The sequence below is a fragment of the Anas platyrhynchos genome, chromosome 2, assembly GCF_047663525.1.
Source record: "Anas platyrhynchos isolate ZD024472 breed Pekin duck chromosome 2, IASCAAS_PekinDuck_T2T, whole genome shotgun sequence".
Classification (NCBI taxonomy): domain Eukaryota; kingdom Metazoa; phylum Chordata; class Aves; order Anseriformes; family Anatidae; genus Anas; species Anas platyrhynchos.
Genome location: NC_092588.1, coordinates 20,979,265 through 21,000,255, shown reverse-complemented (window position 1 = coordinate 21,000,255; position 20,991 = coordinate 20,979,265). Strand labels below are relative to the sequence as shown.

Genomic DNA, 20,991 nt, shown 5'->3' with positions numbered 1-20,991 from the left:
ACGTTGGATTGAAGTTGGATGAGCTCTTCATTGGTGCTGCTGTGTGAGCAAATTCTGGGTTTAGCCTGTATTCTGCTGTTCCTGCTCTCCCATCCTCACCTACCCATGGCAGTGGGGGTGTGCTGCTGTTAATGGGGGTCTATATGAGGTTTTAGAAGATGGTTTTCTAACATGGCAATGCTGGGAGGGTTTTCGTCCTTGCCTACTACCTTGACCTGTGTACCTGTGCCGTCACTGTTGATCGTCTCTTATCCCATCTCTTTGGGCTCTTTGCGTGGTGTCACTCACAGTCGGGGCAGCTCTCTCTTTCCCTCCAGCTGGGGAACCTGAGTAGTTCATGATTTTATTATTGTTCTTCAATTTGATACAATCTGTTCCTGACCATCTGTACCCACTCACGCTGAGAATATCAATACTGTAATTTTCCATCTCCCTCGTAACTTGAGCTGATTTTTCCAGCTTGCAGCATCGTGTGTACATGCCAGGAGCTTGTACATAATGTGGAGTGACTCTGGAGCAGCAGCTACTTCACGGGTCCGGCTCCTTGCAGGGTTGGACTGGCGCTTGTTGCACAGGTTTGTTTGGGACTATCCACTCATCCAAGGAATTGAGATGGAAATTGTCATGGAGACAAAGTGAAGACTTAGCCAGTAATATTCTTGAAGAGGGAGGTGGTCAGCCTTGCCTCCAGCTCCCACGCGTGAAGAACTGGGAGAGGAATTTCCGTCTGGCCTCTAAGGTGGATGTACCCGGCCGTGGTAGACCTGTCGGGAGCTTACATAATCCTGCTGGCATAACTCTGGATCAGAGTCTCCTAAGCAACCCTAACACAGCAAGGTACTAGCCCCAGAAATGGGGAAAAATATGTTTTTGACTCTGGGAACGTGGGGGGTGTGTGTATATTCAGCATAATGCTGGCAATTTATATTTTAGTATACTCAGAATTAAGCAGGTTAAATTAGCTTTTCCTCTATTTGTTTGTAGCTGGTGCTTAGAGGATTTTGAAAATCCTATTCTCAGCCATCAGCTAATTTCATTTACATCAAAAATACCACAACTGTTATGTGTTGTCTGGTGACCTGTTTTTTCAACATTTTTTCTAAATGCTTTCTTTCTGCATGTAACATTTTGAAGTAAAATGCTTCTAAATGCTATGTGAATAGAAATCTGATAAATTCATTCCTTTCAGTATTTAGTCAGTCCTTCAGGTCCTGCAGATTCCTACATTTGTGTGTGTGTGAGAGAAAGAGAGAACGAGAGAATATGGGGGAGTATAAAGATGCATAATGGACTACAACAAGAGGTTTCAGTGATGTTATAAACCACAGGACTGATGTTCAGATAGTTTATGGTCCAGTTAACAGAAACTCTCAATAGAATTATATCTTTATAAATCAAAATTTGTCTGTTGCATATTTTCTATATGTGGTTCTGACTCATGAATCTATGCCCTGTAGAAATTTCTATTCCTTCTTGAGTCATGCAAATGTAGCTTCCTATCACCCCAGATCTTGCTTCCTCCAGTGATTAGCCCTGTTGCACCCTACTCTGTTGTCATGTAGTTTTTACTTCATGTAACGTCACCATTTCGGAAATATATATATATAATGTTGATTTATTTATTTTTTTATATTTCAAAAATAATGTGGAATTAATTGTGCCCAAACTGGAGAAGTAAAAGAGGCAGTCAGCACAAATTAAATGGACAAAATAGGAAGAAAAGTTGATGTACATAAAACCAGAATATTTTATGCTACTTTGAGGATGAAGTTCTAAATGCAGCAAATCATTGATAAACGCATGTAGGCGTCATCATATAAAGGGGCAATACATTTCTCCACATGAAATGGTTTAGTCAAGTAACAAACAGGTTAACCCTTTCTTCCTTAAGCTATTTTATGAAAATGTTAAGTGAATCTTTGTGTATACTTCTCATTGTGTGCATGAATAAAGGAAAAAACCTACCATAAAGCAATGGAGTTAAATAGTTGCTAGATGCTAAATTGTGGCAGTATAGTCTTCAGGGACACAGCAGATGAATATATGAAAGTCTAAGAAGCAACACGGGGTGGACAAAGTCACAGGAGGCAACTTCCTAACCAGAAATGAGAAATAGTTCCTCCTGAGAGAAGCAAGAAGCCACGTGGCCAACATGTCCTCCTTGCTCTGAGGGCAAGTCATCAGTGTCACCCTCAGCTGTCCTGCAGTTAGCTGCTGCTACCGGTCAGATGCAGCACTTCAGTTTTTATATCTTATGCTGCATCTGCTGATGGAGATAAAGAAATTAACATTTTCTTCTCTAAGAGAAATGTTGAGGTGTTGGCCAAGGGAAGTGCTTTGAGTAACAGCCAGATTGGCAAAATCTGGCAGCCCATTTTGAAAAGAGATTGCTCTATGTTCTGCTGCAGACGATGCTCTCAATTTTGTATTGAATTGGTTGTCTTTGAAGCCAGATCAAATACCTCATCCCTTGGTCAATATCCATTTAGCTGGGCAGGTTCACCAGAGACATCATTGGTAAAGTTTGCAACATGGTGACTGGATCTGTGGTCTGTATGGTTAGTAAATGAGAGGAGGGAAACCAATGTGTCCCTACTGTGAATTATTATTTTATTATTATGGCATATCATTATTAAAATAGTAATTACTATTATTATTTTATTGGAGAAGGCCATTGCCTGTTTCATTAAAATTAGATGACAAGAGGAGGAACCAGCTTTTGAAACCAATTTGTCAAATGGTGTCTTGTCCTATGCTCCTCTTGGGGAACAGTGATTTTTAAATACATAGCAATGCCTTATTTCCCCATTTTTTCTAGCATCTTATTTCATTTTTCTATACTTTTACACTGAGGTTTACATATGGTTGTGTTACAGGCTTTATGATTTTTGAACTGCTGATGGCCATTAATGCTTTTGACAATGGTGGTGTGATTTACATAGGGGTGAATACCTATGAAATCCTTAGTATCACCAACAAAATGCCAACAGTTTTTATTGATGGTTTCTTTATTGCCATCCTTTGAAGCAGCTGGCATGGGAGAATGCACTCACAGAAAGGTAGCTAATCATCAGAACAGCTCATACATAAGAAAAACACAGGGAACAATGCATAACCAGAGAAATGATAGAAGAAGAATTTATTTGGATATTACTGCCAATACATTAGTGGATAATAACAATGATAACAACAACAACAATAATAAAATATTTATCTAGCTGCTGTTACTGAGAGAAGGACAACAGTAATGAGATGAGCACTGTAAGGATGGGACTGCGTTACTGAAGTAATTGTAAATATCTGAACCCCTGAGCAGCTGGATACCTGCCTGCTATTGCAAATGCAACAGGTTTATTGCCTCCCTAAATTCATGTGTAGAACAAATTCAGCCTGCTAGTATGGCTGCTGCTAGAATGCCTGCTCGTTTTGTTCTGTGGGAGAGCACAGAAATTGGCTGTGGATCCCTCCCCATGCAAAAGTAGAGACGAGGCTGGGAAGTCTTTCTGTGCAGTGTCTCCAGTTTTAGCTTATCAATACACCAAGTCTATAGCATTAGCCTAAATTGTAGTGTGTTGTTCAATGAAATACAGGCTACAGAGCAGTTTTAACTGAGTTTCGTGTGATTTCTAGGTGTCGGGGTAGTTATTGGTTCTGTTCTTTTCCTTTCCAAGTCATACAAATCTGGCTTTTGAAAGTATCACCTACTAGTTTTATACTGGATATAGTCCCTTTTAAAAGAGGCAGGCCAGGCTTTAACAGCTGATAGCCTGAAGTACTGTCTCATTCCTTGTACACATTTCTGGTACATCCCTTTACTTTTGAAGAAGGAAATTCACTACCTTTCACTTTGGTATTCCTCTTTGAAATGCAAGATGAAATACTAGAAATTTGCTCTTTTTTTTTATTTTTTTTTTATTACCTCTTCTCCTCCATCCCTTCCTTCTCAAGACAATTCTTCATACATAATGCTTTTTTTTTTTTCTTTTTTTTTTTTTTCTTTTTTTTTTTCCCCTGCCCTCTGTGAAAATAGATGTTTCCAAGCCACTGCTTCTTCCAGCTCCCTCTCATCAGGAAAAGCTGGAAATAGAAGTAAAATATAAAGGGAATGTTTTTAACGTTTTAACTATCTTTGCTGTCTGTCAGCAAACCAAAAACATGCTTTCCATGTTAATTTGTATGAGCCTGTATCCTGAGGAAGGTAATAGTTATATTCAATGGGCACGTATTTTCTTAGACTAATGTTGCTAGTAAAAGTGGACAAGCTTTTGTGCACATAAATCCCTTTTCAGAATGTTCTGATTTCCTATTTATTAGGAAATTATTATGAATGTAATTATATGAATGTAGCTAGCGAATGAATCTTGTTTTAATCATACTTGTGCTTTTAAGTGTGGCAGAATCCTGTTCTGGAGAACAGACCACAAAGCAGGCACAGTAGTGTTACCATGCATTTGCTGACTCTAATTTGGCCTAATGCAATTTTTCCCTTAGCCCAGTAAAATGACAGAGTTGATTAATGTTGATTAATACTGTTCTTCATAAACTTTTCATGCTGCACGGTTTGATTTTATCTGAGGTATGTCAAGTAGTATCAAGGGGAGTTATTTTTGGGAAACCAGTATTTGAAAGAGTCAAATAAGTGCTGTACAATCTCAAAACACAAAAAATAAATTGTTGTCCAGTTAGACTTTAGCTTTTGTTGTTCCAGTCTCTGGAATATACAGAGGACTTTCACAGAATACTGGCTCCTTACTTTAGGTGCTGTAGTTAAAATTGTAATGAAAGACTGTTATAATAATAATAATAATAATAACAACAATAAAAGTCTTATACCCTTATGCTTTTAGAAGTATTATAGTAGTGTTACATCTTCTGTGTTTATCTATTATTTGAATTAATTGAACTTCATGATTAATTTTCTGGTCTTTTGGCAGATGTGAATCCTAGATAGGTAGATTTCTAGATAGAAAATACCATATGCTAAGCTTTAATTATCATCCCTTTCAGGCATATTTTCATTATCAAAGCTGCTGTATTCCAGGTTTGCGAGAATTAACTTTAGCTGAAAATTCAAACAGCTAAAGCCCAGCTGGCTTTGGGTTTTGAGGAAAATGATCAAAGTCAAGCCAGTGTTTTCTCTCTCTCGCCAACGGTGAGGCCACAACCTACAGTGGATGTAATGAATGAAGGACCTCAGTAAAGAATCATAAAGTCTTAGCATGGTTTGGGTTGAAAGGGACCTGAAAGGTCACCTAATTCCAACTGCCATGGGCAGGGACACCTCCCACCAGACCAGGTTGCCCAAAGCAACCTTTCTTATAACTCCCCTTCAGGTATTGGAAGACTGCAACAAGGTCTCCCTGGAGCCTTCTCTTCTCCAGGCTGAACATCCCCAGCTCTCTCAGCCTTTCTTCCCAGGAGAGGTGCTCCAATCCTCTGAGCATCCTCACGGTCCTCCTTTGGACCCACTCCAACAGGTCCATGTCCTTCTTGTGCTCTGGGCTGCATACCTGGGTGCAGAAAAGGCCTGGTTTTGCGTGGATGGATGTTCTCTTCGTTGTCGAATAGATACACCTCACCTTTAAACTTCCTGCCCTTGTGATTCTGTGGAAAATTTTAAACAGTTCTCCTCCAGCAGTACCCTCCAGCCTTCAAAACCATCTCTCCTAATTTTTCTTCAAGGATCGCTTTGACCCCATCTTATGATAATGTCTGTGGAAAAAAAAAAATATCTTCCATTTATTTACTCTTGCTAACTTTATCTGACTGCTATCTTCTCATTTCAACCCACTGTGTTTATGTGAGTTACCCACCAGTTGCATTTTGTCTGTGGCTCTCTGACTCCGAGCTTTCGGTGGCAGCAGGCTGTTGTCTGTGCTATTTTTTCTATAAATATCTGGGACACTACAGTCCTCATACGTGACTAGACTTTCTAGGAATTACTGTAGTAATAATAATATGTCCAGATATTATTATGACTTTTAATAATGGACAATGAATTTAGAGACAAAATCTCAGGGTGGACTCCATTAAAAAGAAACAAAAGAAAACAAAACAACAACCAACCAAAAAAACCACACTCATTTCTGTCTTGTATAGAACCAGAAGATTTGGGACTTTCAAGCTGTCACTACAATAGGGATGAATATGGACCTGAGAGCTCGTACAGGATACTCTGTACCAGTTCTGAAGGACAATTTTGTGACTAAATGAACAACAACAAAAAGTCACATGGGATTTAAGAATACTGGTGTTTCTTCTGAAGCAGCTTGAGATCAGGGGTCAGGGAAAAGGGTTTAGAAGGCAGCAAACAGACAAGGCAATGCCACATGTGTATGTTATAGGAATGTCTGACAAAGTCCTAAGTACCTGATGTGCCAGGGTGAGTGCGTGTTTTATGTACTGACTAACATCTACATGCTCAACATTGCTGATTTGCCAGGGGAAGTTTAGGTTGGAAATGAGGAGACATTTCTTCTCAGAGAGAGTAGCCAGGCACTGGGATGGGTTGCCCAGGGAGGTGGTGGAGTCACCGTCCCTGGGGGTGCTCAAGGAGAGGTTGGACGCAGTGCTTGGGGACATGGTTCAGTGGGTGACACTGGTGGTAGGGGTGTGGTTGGACCAGGTGATCTTGGAGGGCTTTTCCAACCTTAATGACTCTATGATTCTATGATTCTGAAACACTTACAGCATCTGACAACTCAGAACACTCAAGCAAAAACCAAAGGGCCCAAGCTGGGCACAATTTTAAATACCAATGAAGGGCCCACGGATGATCAATAAATATAGATTTTTGAATGGGTTTAGCATGATTTTTGAAAATTATCTGTGTAATTGCTACACTGTTGAAAACAAAATCTTTAACTTATTACTGTTATGGCCTATCAGCGTACAGGAATTCAATTACTGCCCAGTTACTTGGGAGCACTGATGGTACTGTTCAAGAACTGAACGGGTTCAGATTGCCTGCATTCTTGTCATTATGCAGGAATTTTTAGCTTTTTTCAAAAAAATCCTCTTTTGAGCTTCAACTTACTAACTGAACAGCAATTAAAATTGAAATGTCAAATTCAGGCAGAAATATTGAGCAAGTTTAAGATCCTATAAAGACATTCATCTACACCTGTAATTCAGCATATGGTATCTTACACAGCTCAATATTTCAAACTAAGCATTTAATCAGAATTACAGGCATGAGACATGATAAAGCTCTTAGAATTGATCATATTTAAGATTTTATGAATTGTATGTATTTGCTCTGGACAAAATACCCCAAGCCCTAGAAATCCTGTCCATCAAGTATCCCATTCAGAAAACAATCTAACCTTTCTCACACAGTTTTCAGCTGCCTGTGCTTGCTGAACACCTACTTGCCAGTGCCTCTCCCCCCTGGTAGCCACATGCATTCTCAAATACAGCCTGGACACCAGCTTCTTGGTACACTGAGAGGAGGCAAAAAATGTCTTGTCACTCCATCTGATTTAGGAATAAATAAATAAAAAAGGTTGGAACTCCCCTGTAAGCCCAGGAGTCACCATGATGGACATGGTGAGACTGCAGCCCTCTAATCCAAAATATCTGTCATTCTTCAAATTGCTTGTGGGGAAGTATCCAACTGAGAGAACAAATTGTCCGGAGCCGCAAAAAATTACATATAGCAAAATCCTCCTGGAAGAAACCAAATGAAAAATGTAGGCAACGTTATACAGTATTAGCTTCCTCAATTTAGACAGAGGAAAGCTGGGAAAGGTCCAAGACAACACCAATAAAACAGTCAATGATGGTTTGACAGCACTTTGTATAGAACCCGGGAACAGCAAATTGTTGCAGCGTAAAGTTTTATTCCTTCCTCAGCAGGAATTAGAGGAGTGCCTTGTAAAAGAACGAAGAGTCCTGTAGGATGCACTTCTTGCTGGGTTTGATTTGATCTATTGGGAGTCTGAGTGCTGGAGGTTTTCAACCACGAACGTTTTTCACTGATCTATAACAGAATGCTTTGAAGTCCCTTTCATGTCAGCTACATAAAGATGTTTTCCAAATTAATCTTTCAACTTGGGACAGAAATAATGGAAAGAGTTAGTTCCACTGGAATGCTCCCTTACACAAAACATTAAAAAGCAGATGTTAGCTTTACCTTTTCAGGAAAGAATTACACTTAGCACACTTGAACAATGAATCTACTAACTCATTTACTCTTGTAGCTGCTCTAAGGAAGGAAATGGGATTAAGTATAATGAGACCCTTAGTGAAAGACATTCTGTGGTCTTTAACCTGATAAAATCAGGTTAAAATACCACTGTTTCCTTGGGAACCTCTTGTCTGACAGAACTGGAAAAGAACAGAAAAAAAAAAAAAAAGTATTAAAAAGCTTGCATTATTAACCCTGCTGGTATCAGTACATGTAGATAACTCATAGAAGCCATCAGAAGAAAGTACCTTTGATATATGAAAGGGGGGCATTTTCAGTTGTAGATTATACAATAGAAGAACAATTCTGACAGAAGAATGTAAAACAGGAATGTGAGTCTGGCTTTTCTGAGGATAGCAGTGTATTCAGAATGGGAGCTGAAATGAAGAGGAAGGGCAGGTACCTGGAGATGTGACCCATGAAAGCAAAGGCCAGGGTCTGTAGACATTTTACTGTTGAGGGGATTACGAATGAATGTTCTTTAAAAATAAATTTCAGAAACGATCATACTACATAATAATAATTTGTCTTGCTGGTTGATTGTACATTATTATTGACACAATTACTCTGGAGTAGGTAGAGAAGTTTGCTCTGAGCGTATTTTCATCAATATGTCATCTGGGTAATGTAAATAGCAGGAGCAGCTTGGGACAATTCTGTGCAAGTTGACGGGAACATGAACAAATAATGTTTCTTTTTAATTGCAGGAAAATGTGAGGAATGATAGGTGGAGCTGATGAGAAAAAAAAAAGAGAAGGTAGCAGCATAGAAAGGTCAAGCAGAGCCATTTCTTCAGTGAGTCACAGGATGCTCTGAATCTGCTCTATCCTTTCAAAGCAAATAACTAGATATTATATGGGGATTACAGTTCCCGTCCCTGGATTTGTTTATAGTTACATGTTTAGTGATATAGGATTTAGTGGGAACAGGGCAAATACCAAAGAGAAAAGAAAGCTCTTGAAATTCTGTGGTCATGTTGAGAGGAAGTACTTGTAATTTGAGGATGGAAAATCAGAGGCATGTTGAAATGATTTCAGAAGCAGAGACTATAAATCCAGGAAGTTCAGAGGTAAATGCCCATTGGAAAGAAATTTAGGTGGATGAAGCCATGCACAAAGAACAGTAGCACTGTCTTGCAACAACACCTAAGACGCACTTGGTGTTTATGGCTGGGACACCGCATAAACTATTTGTGAAACAGCTGTGTAACCTGGCAGGGCGGAGAGGCTGCTTTGAAGCCATCCTCGTACTTCTTTTTAATTATTCTTAGAAGTGATTGAGTGATTTCTCTCTTTCCTCACTTCCTCAGGATAAAATGTAGTTTCCCGAAGCGATCGGTCCAGTTAATTCAACATTTACAGATTGATAAGGACTGTACTATCTTTGGTAATCTGATGACACACGCTTCTACATTTCCTCCTCTTTTTGACTTAGATGCCAGATTTATCTAGTGCCTAGAAGAAACGAGGAACTGGGTGAGAGCCAGCTGGCTGGAATCCAGTCGGAAAGGTGAAGGTGATGTTGACTGGAAGAGCAGAATGCTTTGAGGACTTGATGAAATTCAGACACTTTATTTTGTAAGGGTATCTTTTTAAATATAGCATCCTCGGTTTCTGTGCAAGGGTTTGTGTAGATTATTTATATTATAAATAGATAGTGTATGTATTATAAATAGATAATGTATATTATCTATTACACATAACGAGAGGCTACACCAAGAAATGGAACGGGCTCCTTTTAGCGAAAGATGCCAATGAATTTCTTGGACAAAATTAAAATTTGATGAATATGTGTGCATGATAAGAGGGATGGATTACTTCTGACATTTGCTTTACTAGAGACAACCTGTCACATTCTTTCGGTGATCTGTTCCTCCAGAACTTGTTTTCCCAAAGGAACAACGTCTTTAGTACAACATTGGAGGTAGAACTGTTTAGTTACTGGAAGTGTATCCTGGAATTCATTTGTTGTAGAAATACAGGTAATGAGGACCATGATACTTTCAGTATTTTTTTCCAGGTCTTTGCACCTGGGTTGTAAGTTGATGGCCCGTTAGAAACAGCACCAGAAACGTAAAATTTATGTTGGAGATTTCAAACTGTCCAAACTAAAGCTTATAAAACCACTTTATTACTGCTACATATACGGTTGTATATATCGCAGTTAATGTAAAATTTGGAGTTATGAGACAACGGCAGGTAGATCTCTACTGCTTGTGAATAGATTGACAAGCCAGAGATGCGGATTCTTTGGTGTCCCTGGACAGGTTATTTCCCATGTATTGGGGCTGGATGGCATTTTTGGCAATGCATTTTGAGAAATCCCTTTTCCAGAAATTCCTTCTCGTCACCAAACTGCCGGCTTAGGCGGGGGTTTCAGACAGCGGAGGTGCTTCAGGAGGTCGATCCTGGTTTCCAGGGCTCCCTTGTCCCCTCAGCACCCCACCCCTGCTCTCCTCCCTCAGGCAGACGCCGGGGCAAACCCCGCGGCTCCCGCAGGCCTCAGAGGGGCCGGGGCTGAGGCAGGGCCAGGCCGTGGAGGCCCGGCCCGGCCCCACCTGTGGCGGGCGGCTCCTGGCGGCCATGCCCGGCCCTCCTTCACCCTCCCCGGCTTCTCCCCACCACACCGTGCCCCGAAGCCCGCTCAGCCCCGGGGCTCCACCCGCCCTCTCCTCCCCTCATGTCGGTCCTCGCGGCTCGCGTTGGCTCCTCCTTTCTGATTTTATTTATTTATTTATTTAAATCGCGTCCATTTTTTTTTTTTTTTTAATTTTTAAAAATTCCACCTCCTCCACCACCCTTACAAATTAATTAAATAAATAAATAACGACCGGCCGCTCCCTCCCTCCCTCTCTCCCTCCCTCCTTCCCCGGCCCCTCGCCGCCGCCCAGCAGCCGCTAGGGGCGGCAGCCGGGCCGGGCGCTGCTCAGGTGGTGGCGGTGGCGGAGGCGGAGGCGGTGGCAGCGGCGGGGGCGATGCGGGGCCCCCTCCCGTGACTCCGGCTCCTCCGCCATGCCATGGGTTAGGCGGCCTCCATCCCGGCGGCGGCAGCGGCACGAAGAAGCGGCGGCGGGGCTCGGCCGGGGCGAGGAGGAATTATGAGCCGCGGCTTCCCCCGCTGCGCTCCCCGGGGCGCCGGGGCTCCGCGCTCACCCCGAGCCCCCCCGGCAGCGGCAGCGGCGGCGGCGGCCTCCGAGCCCCGTCTCCCGGCTCGGTGCTCGGGATAAGCCCCGCTCGCAGCGCTCCGGGCTCAGCCTTGCCCCTCTGTCTCCTTCCTCCTCCTCCTCCTCCTCCTCCTCCTCCCTCCATCCCCTCCCGCCCCGGGGAGCCGGCGGCGGGTGGGTGCGAGGTCGGGGCTCCCGGGCACCCCGCCCCTCGCCGTCGCTGTGCTGCCGGGCTATTGATTTGTATGTGCGGCTCCCGGCGCCGGCCGCTGCCGCTGGAGCCCGGGCAGCGCCTCCCGTAGCTTCCCCCCCTAAAGATGTCGGCTCCCGCCGGGCCCCGGGGCGGCCCTGCGCCTCCTCAGCCGCTGCCGGCGCCTCAGCCCGAGATGCCCGACCTCAGCCACCTCACGGAGGAGGAGCGGAAAATCATCCTGGCCGTCATGGACCGCCAGAAGAAGGAAGAGGAGAAGGAGCAATCCGTGCTCAAGTAAGGGCGGGCGCACCCCCCCCCCCTCCACCTTCTCCTTCCCTTCCTTCTCCCTTCCTCGCCCCGGCCCCGGGGGGTGGCGGCGGCGGCCGGGGGGCGCCGGGTGGGGACGGGGCCGGGCGGCGGCGGCTCCGCTCCCCCCCTCCGGCCCCGGCGGGGGCACGGCGCCCAACATGGCCGCACAGGTGCCGTCCTGGAGGGAGGGAGGGAGGGAGGGTAGGGGGGAGCCGGGGGGAGGTGGGTCGAGGCGGCGGGCTTGGCGCCGCCGGAGGGGGGCGGATCGGCGGCGGCGAGCTCCGTGCCGGGGCCCCGGCGAGCTGCGGGCGGTCAGCGTTGGCCCTGCCCGCTGCCCGGGGCCTGTGCTCCGGCCGCCTCCCCGGGTGGGTTTGCAGCGCCGCCATCTTCCTCCGGCAGCGCGCCCGCCCCGCTGCGCCTCACAGGAGGGGGACCAGGGGGCACCGGCACCGGCACCCGGCGGCCTTCAGCACCCGGAGCTGTCCGCACAGCCCCGCGGCAGCGCCTGGGAGCCGCCCCGGAGCGGCGCTGCCTCAGCCGGCACCGCCGGCACCGCTCCCCTCCCCTCAGCGCCTCCCCCCTCAGCTCCCCGAAAACCGGTCCCGGGAAGCCGCCCCCCGAGCCTGGCGGCGCTGCCGCTGCTGTCACCGTGATAAAAACTTCCCCTTGCCGCCCGTCTGGCCGTGAGGTGCGCTCCTGAAGCACCCGGGGCGGCTCGCTGAGGTGTGTGGAGAGCGGTGGTGCGGTGTGAGCACGGGGAGTGGAGTGCCCCGAGCAGCTCCCAGCCCGTGCTCCTCGCTTGGCTTGCTGCTGGGACGCTTTTGTTACAGAGCAGCCCAGATTCTTTCACGTTTCTAAACGGTGTGATGCAAAAATAAACACGCGTTTGTCTAAAATCTCTCCTCTCGTACACAATCCTTACCAAAGGGAAAGGAAAGTTACTGGAGTTGCACTGTAGGCACATAATGCTAGCGCTACAGCTTCTAAGAAAGCTCCTGGCAGCTTCTGCGATCTCCATGCCTCCAGGATCAGTTTGGATGGTCAAGCTTAGAAATGAAAACCGAAGCCTTCTCATTTCGTGACCAGTGAAAGTCGGCTTCAGTGAAACAGGGCAGTTCTCATTCGTGGTCTTCAGGAGCTCGGGACAAAAGGGAGGTCTTCATCACCGTCTGAAGACAAACTAAAAACTTCTCGTGAGGTTTAGGCTCTGGTGGTGCCTCACTGAAGTTTTCTCTTGAGTTCTGGGTGAGCTGTGAGGGGAATGGGATGGCAATGAGTTTATACACAAAGGCTAGCCTGACACAGGCTTTCTAATGAAAATGCTGGTGTCAGTGGAGTTTGGAGAGATGGCCCACAATATTTTATAGGATACCGAGATCTGGTGTCAGATGAATATTTCACCGGTTTAATTTTTCTTAAAGCAAAGCGGTTCCTTGAACCGTCAGATACATCTGTATTCTGAAAATACCAACAGCTTTGTTAAGCACAACCCCTCACCAGTCACACAAGAGCGTGGTCCGCATTTTTAGGTAGGTATTACTGAGCTTAATTCTCTTGACAAACGTTTTCCTTCTGTCAAGAGAAGAGAAAGAAGAAAGGAAAAAAATCAACAACCCTGCATTTATATGAATGAACTGCTGTTATTGCATATAGATAAATATAGAGCTAAATCCTGCAGTCTTTGTTCAAGTGTAATTCTCCTCGAAGGCAAGCTCCCTTTGAAGTGGAAGGTATTTTTGACTGACTAAGCAATAAAATTGTGTCATTTCATTCCACGGAGGAATATGGGAGGATAAAAAAAGATGCTGGAAACAAGAGTTGACACTTAGAGATATTAGCACAAGAACTGTTCAAATACTGTAGAGAGGGACAAGCATGGATTTCCTCTAAATTTTAGATAATTTATGGTGATTGAGTGTCAGTATGAATGGCTAGTCCCTGGGCTCTGCTTCCTTTCTGCGTTCTATTTCTATTTTGTGCTCTTCAAATTCTTATGCTGTGCCCATCACTGTGGTATTTGAGCATCTTCCAAAAGTGCACTAAGTAGCGTGACTCACATCTGTAATGTGGACTATTTTTTTTTTTTCTTTCACTCCCTGGGGTAAATATGTGTGGATTTAAAATAGATGCATAACTTCTTTTCCTTCTGCTTGTTTTACTCTTTTTTGGGGAAAGGAAATGCAGATGGTATTGAGTTGTAATCTGTAGCAACTAATAGTGATCAGGTCAGCATGAATTCCTGCCAGGATTTGCTGGAACATGATGGCGTGTAAAACTGAAGCTTTCCAGATTTGCTCTTTCCTTTGGCCTGGTTTGCTCTGTGAAATATGCCTAGCTGCAGTTATGCTCCGTGTTCCTGTGGTGGAGCTTCCGCTCCTAAAGGAGGACAGGCAGCAAACTGCTGCTTTGACTGTCTCTCCTTTGGATTTTTTGGGTCCCTGGGAATGCATCTTGAATGTCCTGTGCTAGGAAGGTGCCTTTTTTGGCAAGGTTACCGTACATGTGTTTTGCGTAGTGTTTAATATGCCTAATGCATGGCACTCGGAGAAGTGAGTTCACTCAGAAGAAAGCACACTGGGTGTAAGTCCTTCTGTTTCAGGAATATTTACATATTTTCAACTTCTGGCATTGTGGGTGTTTTAATTTCTTGGATCCCACACAATGTTTGATGATGACTTTTCCTGTATGTTACACACATCCTTCCTCTCCCAATTTCTAATTTTTTTTGTGTATAAACTTTCTAAGGGGTTTTAGATAGTACTGTTTCCTATATATGGATTGATTTATGGGATCCATCATATGCTTTTTTGCTTTACATTTGTGCTTTTATGTCAAGAAAATGACTTGAGAGGTTGCACACAGGAAAAGAAACATTTGTAGAAGATGCAAGGGTGCTGACATTATTTGTAAAGACAAGGTTTCAGCCTGCGTGGTGTGCATAAACACTTACCTGTTTGTAGTATTGTGAGTTTCCAGGTTCTTCTAAGCTATTTGAGCTATTCTGAAAGCAAGATGAAATGCTATCCTAGTGAAGTCTGGCTCACAGCTCTGAAAACACAGGCATTTCAGCTTCCCAAAGGTATGGACAGTTTGGCCCAGTAGAAGGCAAGCTTACCCAAGAGAAATTCCTTTTTGAAATCATCCAGCATTTCATATATTCGCAAGGTACCACTCAAGTTTACCCTAGAAGATCTCACTCTGTGTGCATGTGAGTGAAATCAAGTGGCATTGCCACCACTTTTATGGAGGGAGAGAGGACGGATGGGCACAGAGTGGGCTAGATGGAGAAGGGTGGCTCTCTATCAGCCACCCCAGCAGGCCCACAGTTACCTGTAGGAAGGTACAGGTGGCTGTGCACTTGCATGTGCTCAGTTGCTCCTTGTCTGCAGTTGTACAGCCACGGTAAGAAATGACTGAAATAAAACCCATGACAAGGACACCACAAAGAAGCTGGGCTGTGTAGGTGCTGTAGGTGAGCGGGGTGTGGGGCAGGACACCGGGCCTGGGACAGAGGAGGCAACAGACTGATGGCTGAAAGTCACAGTAAATACCTCCCGTGGCTATCATAGTGCTTTATGAATAATTATCCTGCTTTATGAGTAATCAGCTCTGATTTACACTGCTTTAAATGGATTGTGTGTTTAGGATTTGGATTTGGGGCTGGAGGGATGACAGGTGTAGGTGATGAATACATGTGTGTATATATATATATATATTTTTTTTTTTTTCCCACAATAGAGATGTGTATATGGGAAATTTCAAAGTTTATAGGGTAATGCAAGAAGATTCACTTCTGGCTATATAGTAAACTAGGACTCCAGGCAACATGAGCTGTGTAAGTTATGCTCTCATACCTTCTCACGGAGTTTTGTCTAAATTTAGGGTGCTGATCAGAGTAGGCCATGGTTACACCACTTACTATGTTGCTTTTATTTCTACTTTTTTATAAAAGAAAGTATGATCAGGGTGACTTTAATAACTTTATGCAGTGTGAGGTAAGCGGTAATGGAAGTTGTAAGAACAGGTGTAGTTGAGGAAGGACACAAATCCCCTTGTCTCCTTCTGTTCCCCTTTGCCTTCCCTTTTCCCTTTCTTCTACCTCATTCTCTGCTCTCCTATAATTTTCTTCTCCCCTTTCTTTCATTTTACGCATTTGTGCTGCCTCTTTGGCCTCTCAAAATTACCATTATTGGTTATTCCTCTCTCTTGCCACATGGTTAGACATGTCATATCGTAGGTAATACCTGTCAGGATGCTGTGACTTCTACCACTTGCTCTTGAAGAAGCCCCAGTGTTTATGATTGCTGTGTAAAGCTGCTAGCACACTTTGGGGCACTGTCTGCAAATAACAGCAGTGGTACTTCCTCTTAGTGACTAAGCAGAATGCATTTGGAGATTATACAGACTGGCAGTAGCACTAATTACTGGGTTTGCTAATGTTAATGTTGAGTAAAATTTTGGAAGATTGCAGTAGTGCCAATGTTGTTCCAGCATTCAGAAAGTGCACGCAGGATGGCTTGGATGTAGAAAGGCCTAACATCATATGGGATCGAAAAACAGAAAAGCTGATACAGGATTTGGTTAACAAGGAAACCAAAAAGGAGGTATTTAACACCAGCTGATGTGTGCTCTCTGAAAAATACACCTTGTGAAATAAATACACTGTTACACTTGTTTGAAACCAAAAGACAATTTCCAATCTTGCATTTTAAAGGCACGAGTGTAGACCGTACTTCAAGTGCTGGGACTGTATCCTGGAAAAGTGGTGACCGGGTGAAATGCAGTGGTCTCTGGACGTCAGGGCAATGAATGGTTCTTTCTGGATTTTGTCTGCCTGCATCTATGAGCTGGATAACTTCTAAATAATGGGGAATGTTAAACAATTGATTTTTCCATTGAAACAACAGCTTAATTAGTATGTATATTGTAAGCACCAAAATGCACCAAAGCGATAAGTTACTACAGAACCAAGGCTTATAACTTAATGTAAAATGTGGTTTTACCCTGCCACTGGAGTTTTAAAATACCTGAAGCACATTTGAAGCTCCATAATAAGGAGGAAAAAGTAATACAATGGTTTGAACTTTGAAATTTTATCCAGTGCAACTACTCTGTGAAATTAAACATGTACATAAACGTTCAGTTTTTATCTGTGAGGTAGGCGTGACAGTCTTGGGAATTTGGGAAGTGAATGCCACCTCTCACCCTGTGCTCTGCTGCTCCCTTAGAGCTTTGCTGTCTTACTCAGAGTCAGTCAGAAGGCTAAGTTAGAAGGTCTCTGTGTATACTGTGTATTCCGTGTTCCAAGCTCCCATTTTCAAGGAAGGATCTTTTTGTGTTGCCAGCTTCTTTCCTGCTTCCCCAATGTTTCTGTGATGGCTTTTTTTGACAAGAAAAGCAACTTGGGGAGATAAAACCAAAAAGAGTACAAAAAATGATTAGTTGTGATCTCTTCTATACTTGTTTGACTGCTACAGGCATTACACCTTAACAACGAGCTTTGAGGTGGGGACTTTTTTTTTTATAGGATGACTAGATCATATAGGCTGTCTTAATCACTTGTTCTACTATATCATGGTTAATAGCTACAGGTTATCGTGGATAAACTCATCTCTCTAAAAAGGGGAGTCTTCGTAACTCAGTCTCAGGAAGAGCCTAATTAAAGACCGATTGCTTAAAAATGGCATTCAAAACCAGTTGTTTTTCAAGCAAATTAACTGCTATTATACATCTGAGTTCAAATCAAGCCACATTATTTTCTGTAGTTACTGAGTTTAGATTATGTCTCCTTGAAGTACTGCATGCTGTAACAGGAGGAAGTGTCAGCGCCTCAAATTATAGCTGGCTGTTGAGGCTCTATAATAGTTTATTAAGAAGAAGAAGAACAGTTTATATCTAATCTGGTAGTGCTTTTTTAAGCTAATTAAACCCCAACAACTGCCTTTCGTGATTTGTTGAACTTCTGGTGATACAGTAAAACTGCAGAACCAGTGCTGTGCTGAAAAGGTGCTTCTGCATGATGTTGTGTAGTGCCTGCTTCCTCACGTTGTTTCTCCAGGGTATCATCTTGAAGCTGCAAAGGGATTATCAGTCAGGATCAAGATTATAACAGCTAATGTAATACTCCCAGATCATATAGGGGAGTAGGAGTGTGTTTAAGAAGTTAATATACGTGGCTTTAGGAGAGTAAGAGTTCAAAGTCATTTATATAGTGCTCTGCTGTTCTCATTGAAGCTGGAAGATGATTCTTTTATAGTCTTAAATTCAGCTGCCATCACACTTTTCCACCTGAACATATTTGTAGATTGATTTTAGTTGCGCTTAACTGACATCAAATTCATGCATTTTGATGGTGGAGGAGTTTACAGTAGTCCACTGTCTATCTTTGGTGTTTTGAATCAAGGAATATCTTTGATTTAGGCTTGAAACTGTTCTTACAACCACACTGAGATATCCTGTTCATTCTAGCAGGATTTAGCAAGAGCTGAATGTGTGTTTCAATAACGTCCAGGTACTTCTGTTTAGAAAATTCACAAAGAAAATCTTTAATTAAATATGAAGAAGTTATTTTCTTTTTACTGTCCTAGTGAGGTTAGTTCTTTCTTCTTAAATCTTACGTGAATTTGCTTAAATACTTCCTCTATTCAACATTGATGGTTTTAAGGTGAATGGTTTCTTAAAGCAAATACTGTATTATATTTGTACATAGACTCACAGGTCATATAGCATTACCAGGTATTTGATATAGCGTGAAAATTGGGTTCTGTGTATTTGAGGGGACAGTCTTTAATAGGTGTATTATCTAAGCACATAAGGGATATCAAGTGTTTTGACCTTTAAATAGAATTGCCAGTTACAATCAGTCATAATTCTTGGACAATGTTTTGCAGATATATTCTATATAACTTTTCAAAAACATGTGCTCTAGTGTGTTAATAATAAACCCTTTTCCCTGTGCAGTTACTCAAACTCTTGGTGTGAGTACATTTTTCTCTTTACCAAAAGGTGGGTGAGAAATAATGCTTTTAAAGCTGTTTAAAGCTCAGAAAACAAAGAACAATAGAAATTAGATCTGTCTGAGGCCTCAAGGGGCCTTCCAATTCATCCTTTGCCTCCAGGTATGACCAAGTATAACACAGTGATTCCTGACATTTATTTGTCTAATATATTGGTTCCCATCTGTGAGGGCACAGCTATGCAGTACACAGGCTTTGTGGCTGAGGCAAGAGCACTTAACAGGAGATACAGAGTTCAAACCTGTCGGCTCTGCAAGAGTTGTGCTGCATACACAGGAGAAGGTGAGGAGAGGGCCAAACATTTTGGCATAAAGCTCCCTGGTCCAGTCATGTATGAACCCTGCACGTTTTTTTGCAGGTGACAGTTTGGTGTACATATATATGTATACATTTGACGAGAGGTATGCAAACAAAGAATCTTAACTACTTTCCTAACTGGAGGTGGAGATTCCTTGGTGTCCCTAGGTAATTTGTTTCAGGTACTCAATGTAATTATCCTTTCCATTACATTTTTTTTCTCCTCAAGGTAAGCCTGAATCTTTTTCCTGCTATTTGCTGCTTACTCCGTCCCCAGTGGAAACGCAGAGCATTCCGTTACTCTCCGCAGCAACCTTTCATATACTGCACAAATGTGATTATGTCTCCTTGTAGATTCTCATCTCCTTTCTGTAGACTCAACAGGCATTATTTTCTAGACTTTAGGCTGTTCTTGTTGTTCTCAGTATTCCTTCTAATTGAGCTTTTTGAAATAAAGAGTCCGAAATGAGACACCGTATTCCTAACAAAAATGTATGGGGAGGGTGCAAAGATATGTGTCCTACATAGAATATGTAGGACATGTGTCCTACATAGAATACCTTCCTTGACAGCCAGTGTCATGCGTGTTTGGGGTTTTGGTGGTGGCATGGCAAATTGACTCATGGCTGGTTTGTGATCTTCTATACCTTCAGCATGCTTTTGTGCAGAACTGCTGTGGAGTGATTTCATTCCTCGTATTGCATTTGAACTTGGTTACCCCAGTGTATGTCTTCATCCCTGTTGAGTTATGCTCTGTCTGTATCAGATACCTCTTATGAACGTTGCGTTGGAGCGCTTAAATAAAATGTGAAAACAGCCCTGGGAGCAACGACCAGGATTTGCCTCTATAGAGTATCCTAATCGCAGAGGTATTTAGACTTTCTTCTGGTTGTACTTGCACATTCCTGACTGCATGGTTGCTCAACTTCATGGGCAGAAGGCAGAATAATCTCACTCCAGTTTTGCCCAAAGCTTGTTGGTTAGGGAAGAGAGAGCTGTGCTCAGATCTTCGCAAGCTGGGAAGGGTCTAGGATACAGGTCTTGTACCTCCTTGGGAAGACTGGTAACTTTCATGCTATCGGAAGGGAAACAGTTGCTTCCTCTGCTACATTTATTCAATTTGTGGAAGCTGTTGGTGACTTAAAAACAAATTTGACAAAGTTGTTGAGGTCCCAGAGATACTTAGTTACTAAGGGTCTAATGAAAATAAGTAGGTGGCTAGTGGAAAGATAGTTCACACTCCTGACCAAGGAAAAGCCTGCTCATGCTCCTAGATGCCAAGGAGTCCTTACAGCAGGGAACCAAGCATAGACATCAAAATAAATTAATCATGACTTGTGTCCTCACAAAATCAGTCTTTTTTGGGTTCCACACTCGTAGAACCGCTTGCTTAAGGAAAGCAATTGCCCCAGTTTTTGTGTCTTTTTCATTCCATGTTTGCAACTTCTGTAGTTTGGGATTGAGCACAGAGAATCTCTGGGATCATTCAGATCAGATATGAGTATACATAGTGTAATACTTCTACATATGAAATAACTGAAAATCCTAAAATTCTAGAATTCGATTTAGAGCCAAGAAAAGATGTGCCTTTAGGATGTGATCCATCTCATCGTAAAGTAGATGTTTCATGTAGTCTGGATGAATTGCAGAGCCCACTTCCAGCCATGGACTTAAAAAGAAGGTAGAGTACGGCAGAGTTCTGCCACGTAGGCATCGTAGGTGAGTTGAATCTTACCCTTGGAGTTCTGACTTTGAGAATAATTCTTCACTATTTGATCTAATGAAAATGCCATAGCCACTTTCTGCGCTGGCATTGACTTTTATA

At 43.1% G+C, this 20,991-nt stretch overlaps 1 protein-coding gene across 18 annotated transcripts in view; it reads left to right on the top strand.

Moving 5' to 3' along the window:
- Positions 1 to 11,058: 11,058 nt before the first annotated feature.
- Positions 11,059 to 20,991, top strand: part of RIMS2 (regulating synaptic membrane exocytosis 2) — a 450,137-nt gene continuing 440,204 nt past the window's right edge. For 4 of the 18 annotated variants that reach the window (XM_038174804.2, XM_072034399.1, XM_072034392.1 and 1 more), the window contains exon 1: positions 11,065 to 11,838. In XM_038174804.2, coding sequence (XP_038030732.2) covers positions 11,669 to 11,838 — 170 coding nt within the window. In that variant the 5' untranslated portion in view covers positions 11,065 to 11,668. Of the gene's footprint in view, positions 11,839 to 20,991 lie in introns of all 18 variants that reach the window. The other 14 variants (XM_072034409.1, XM_072034395.1, XM_072034390.1 and 11 more) reach the window with 7 other exon arrangements.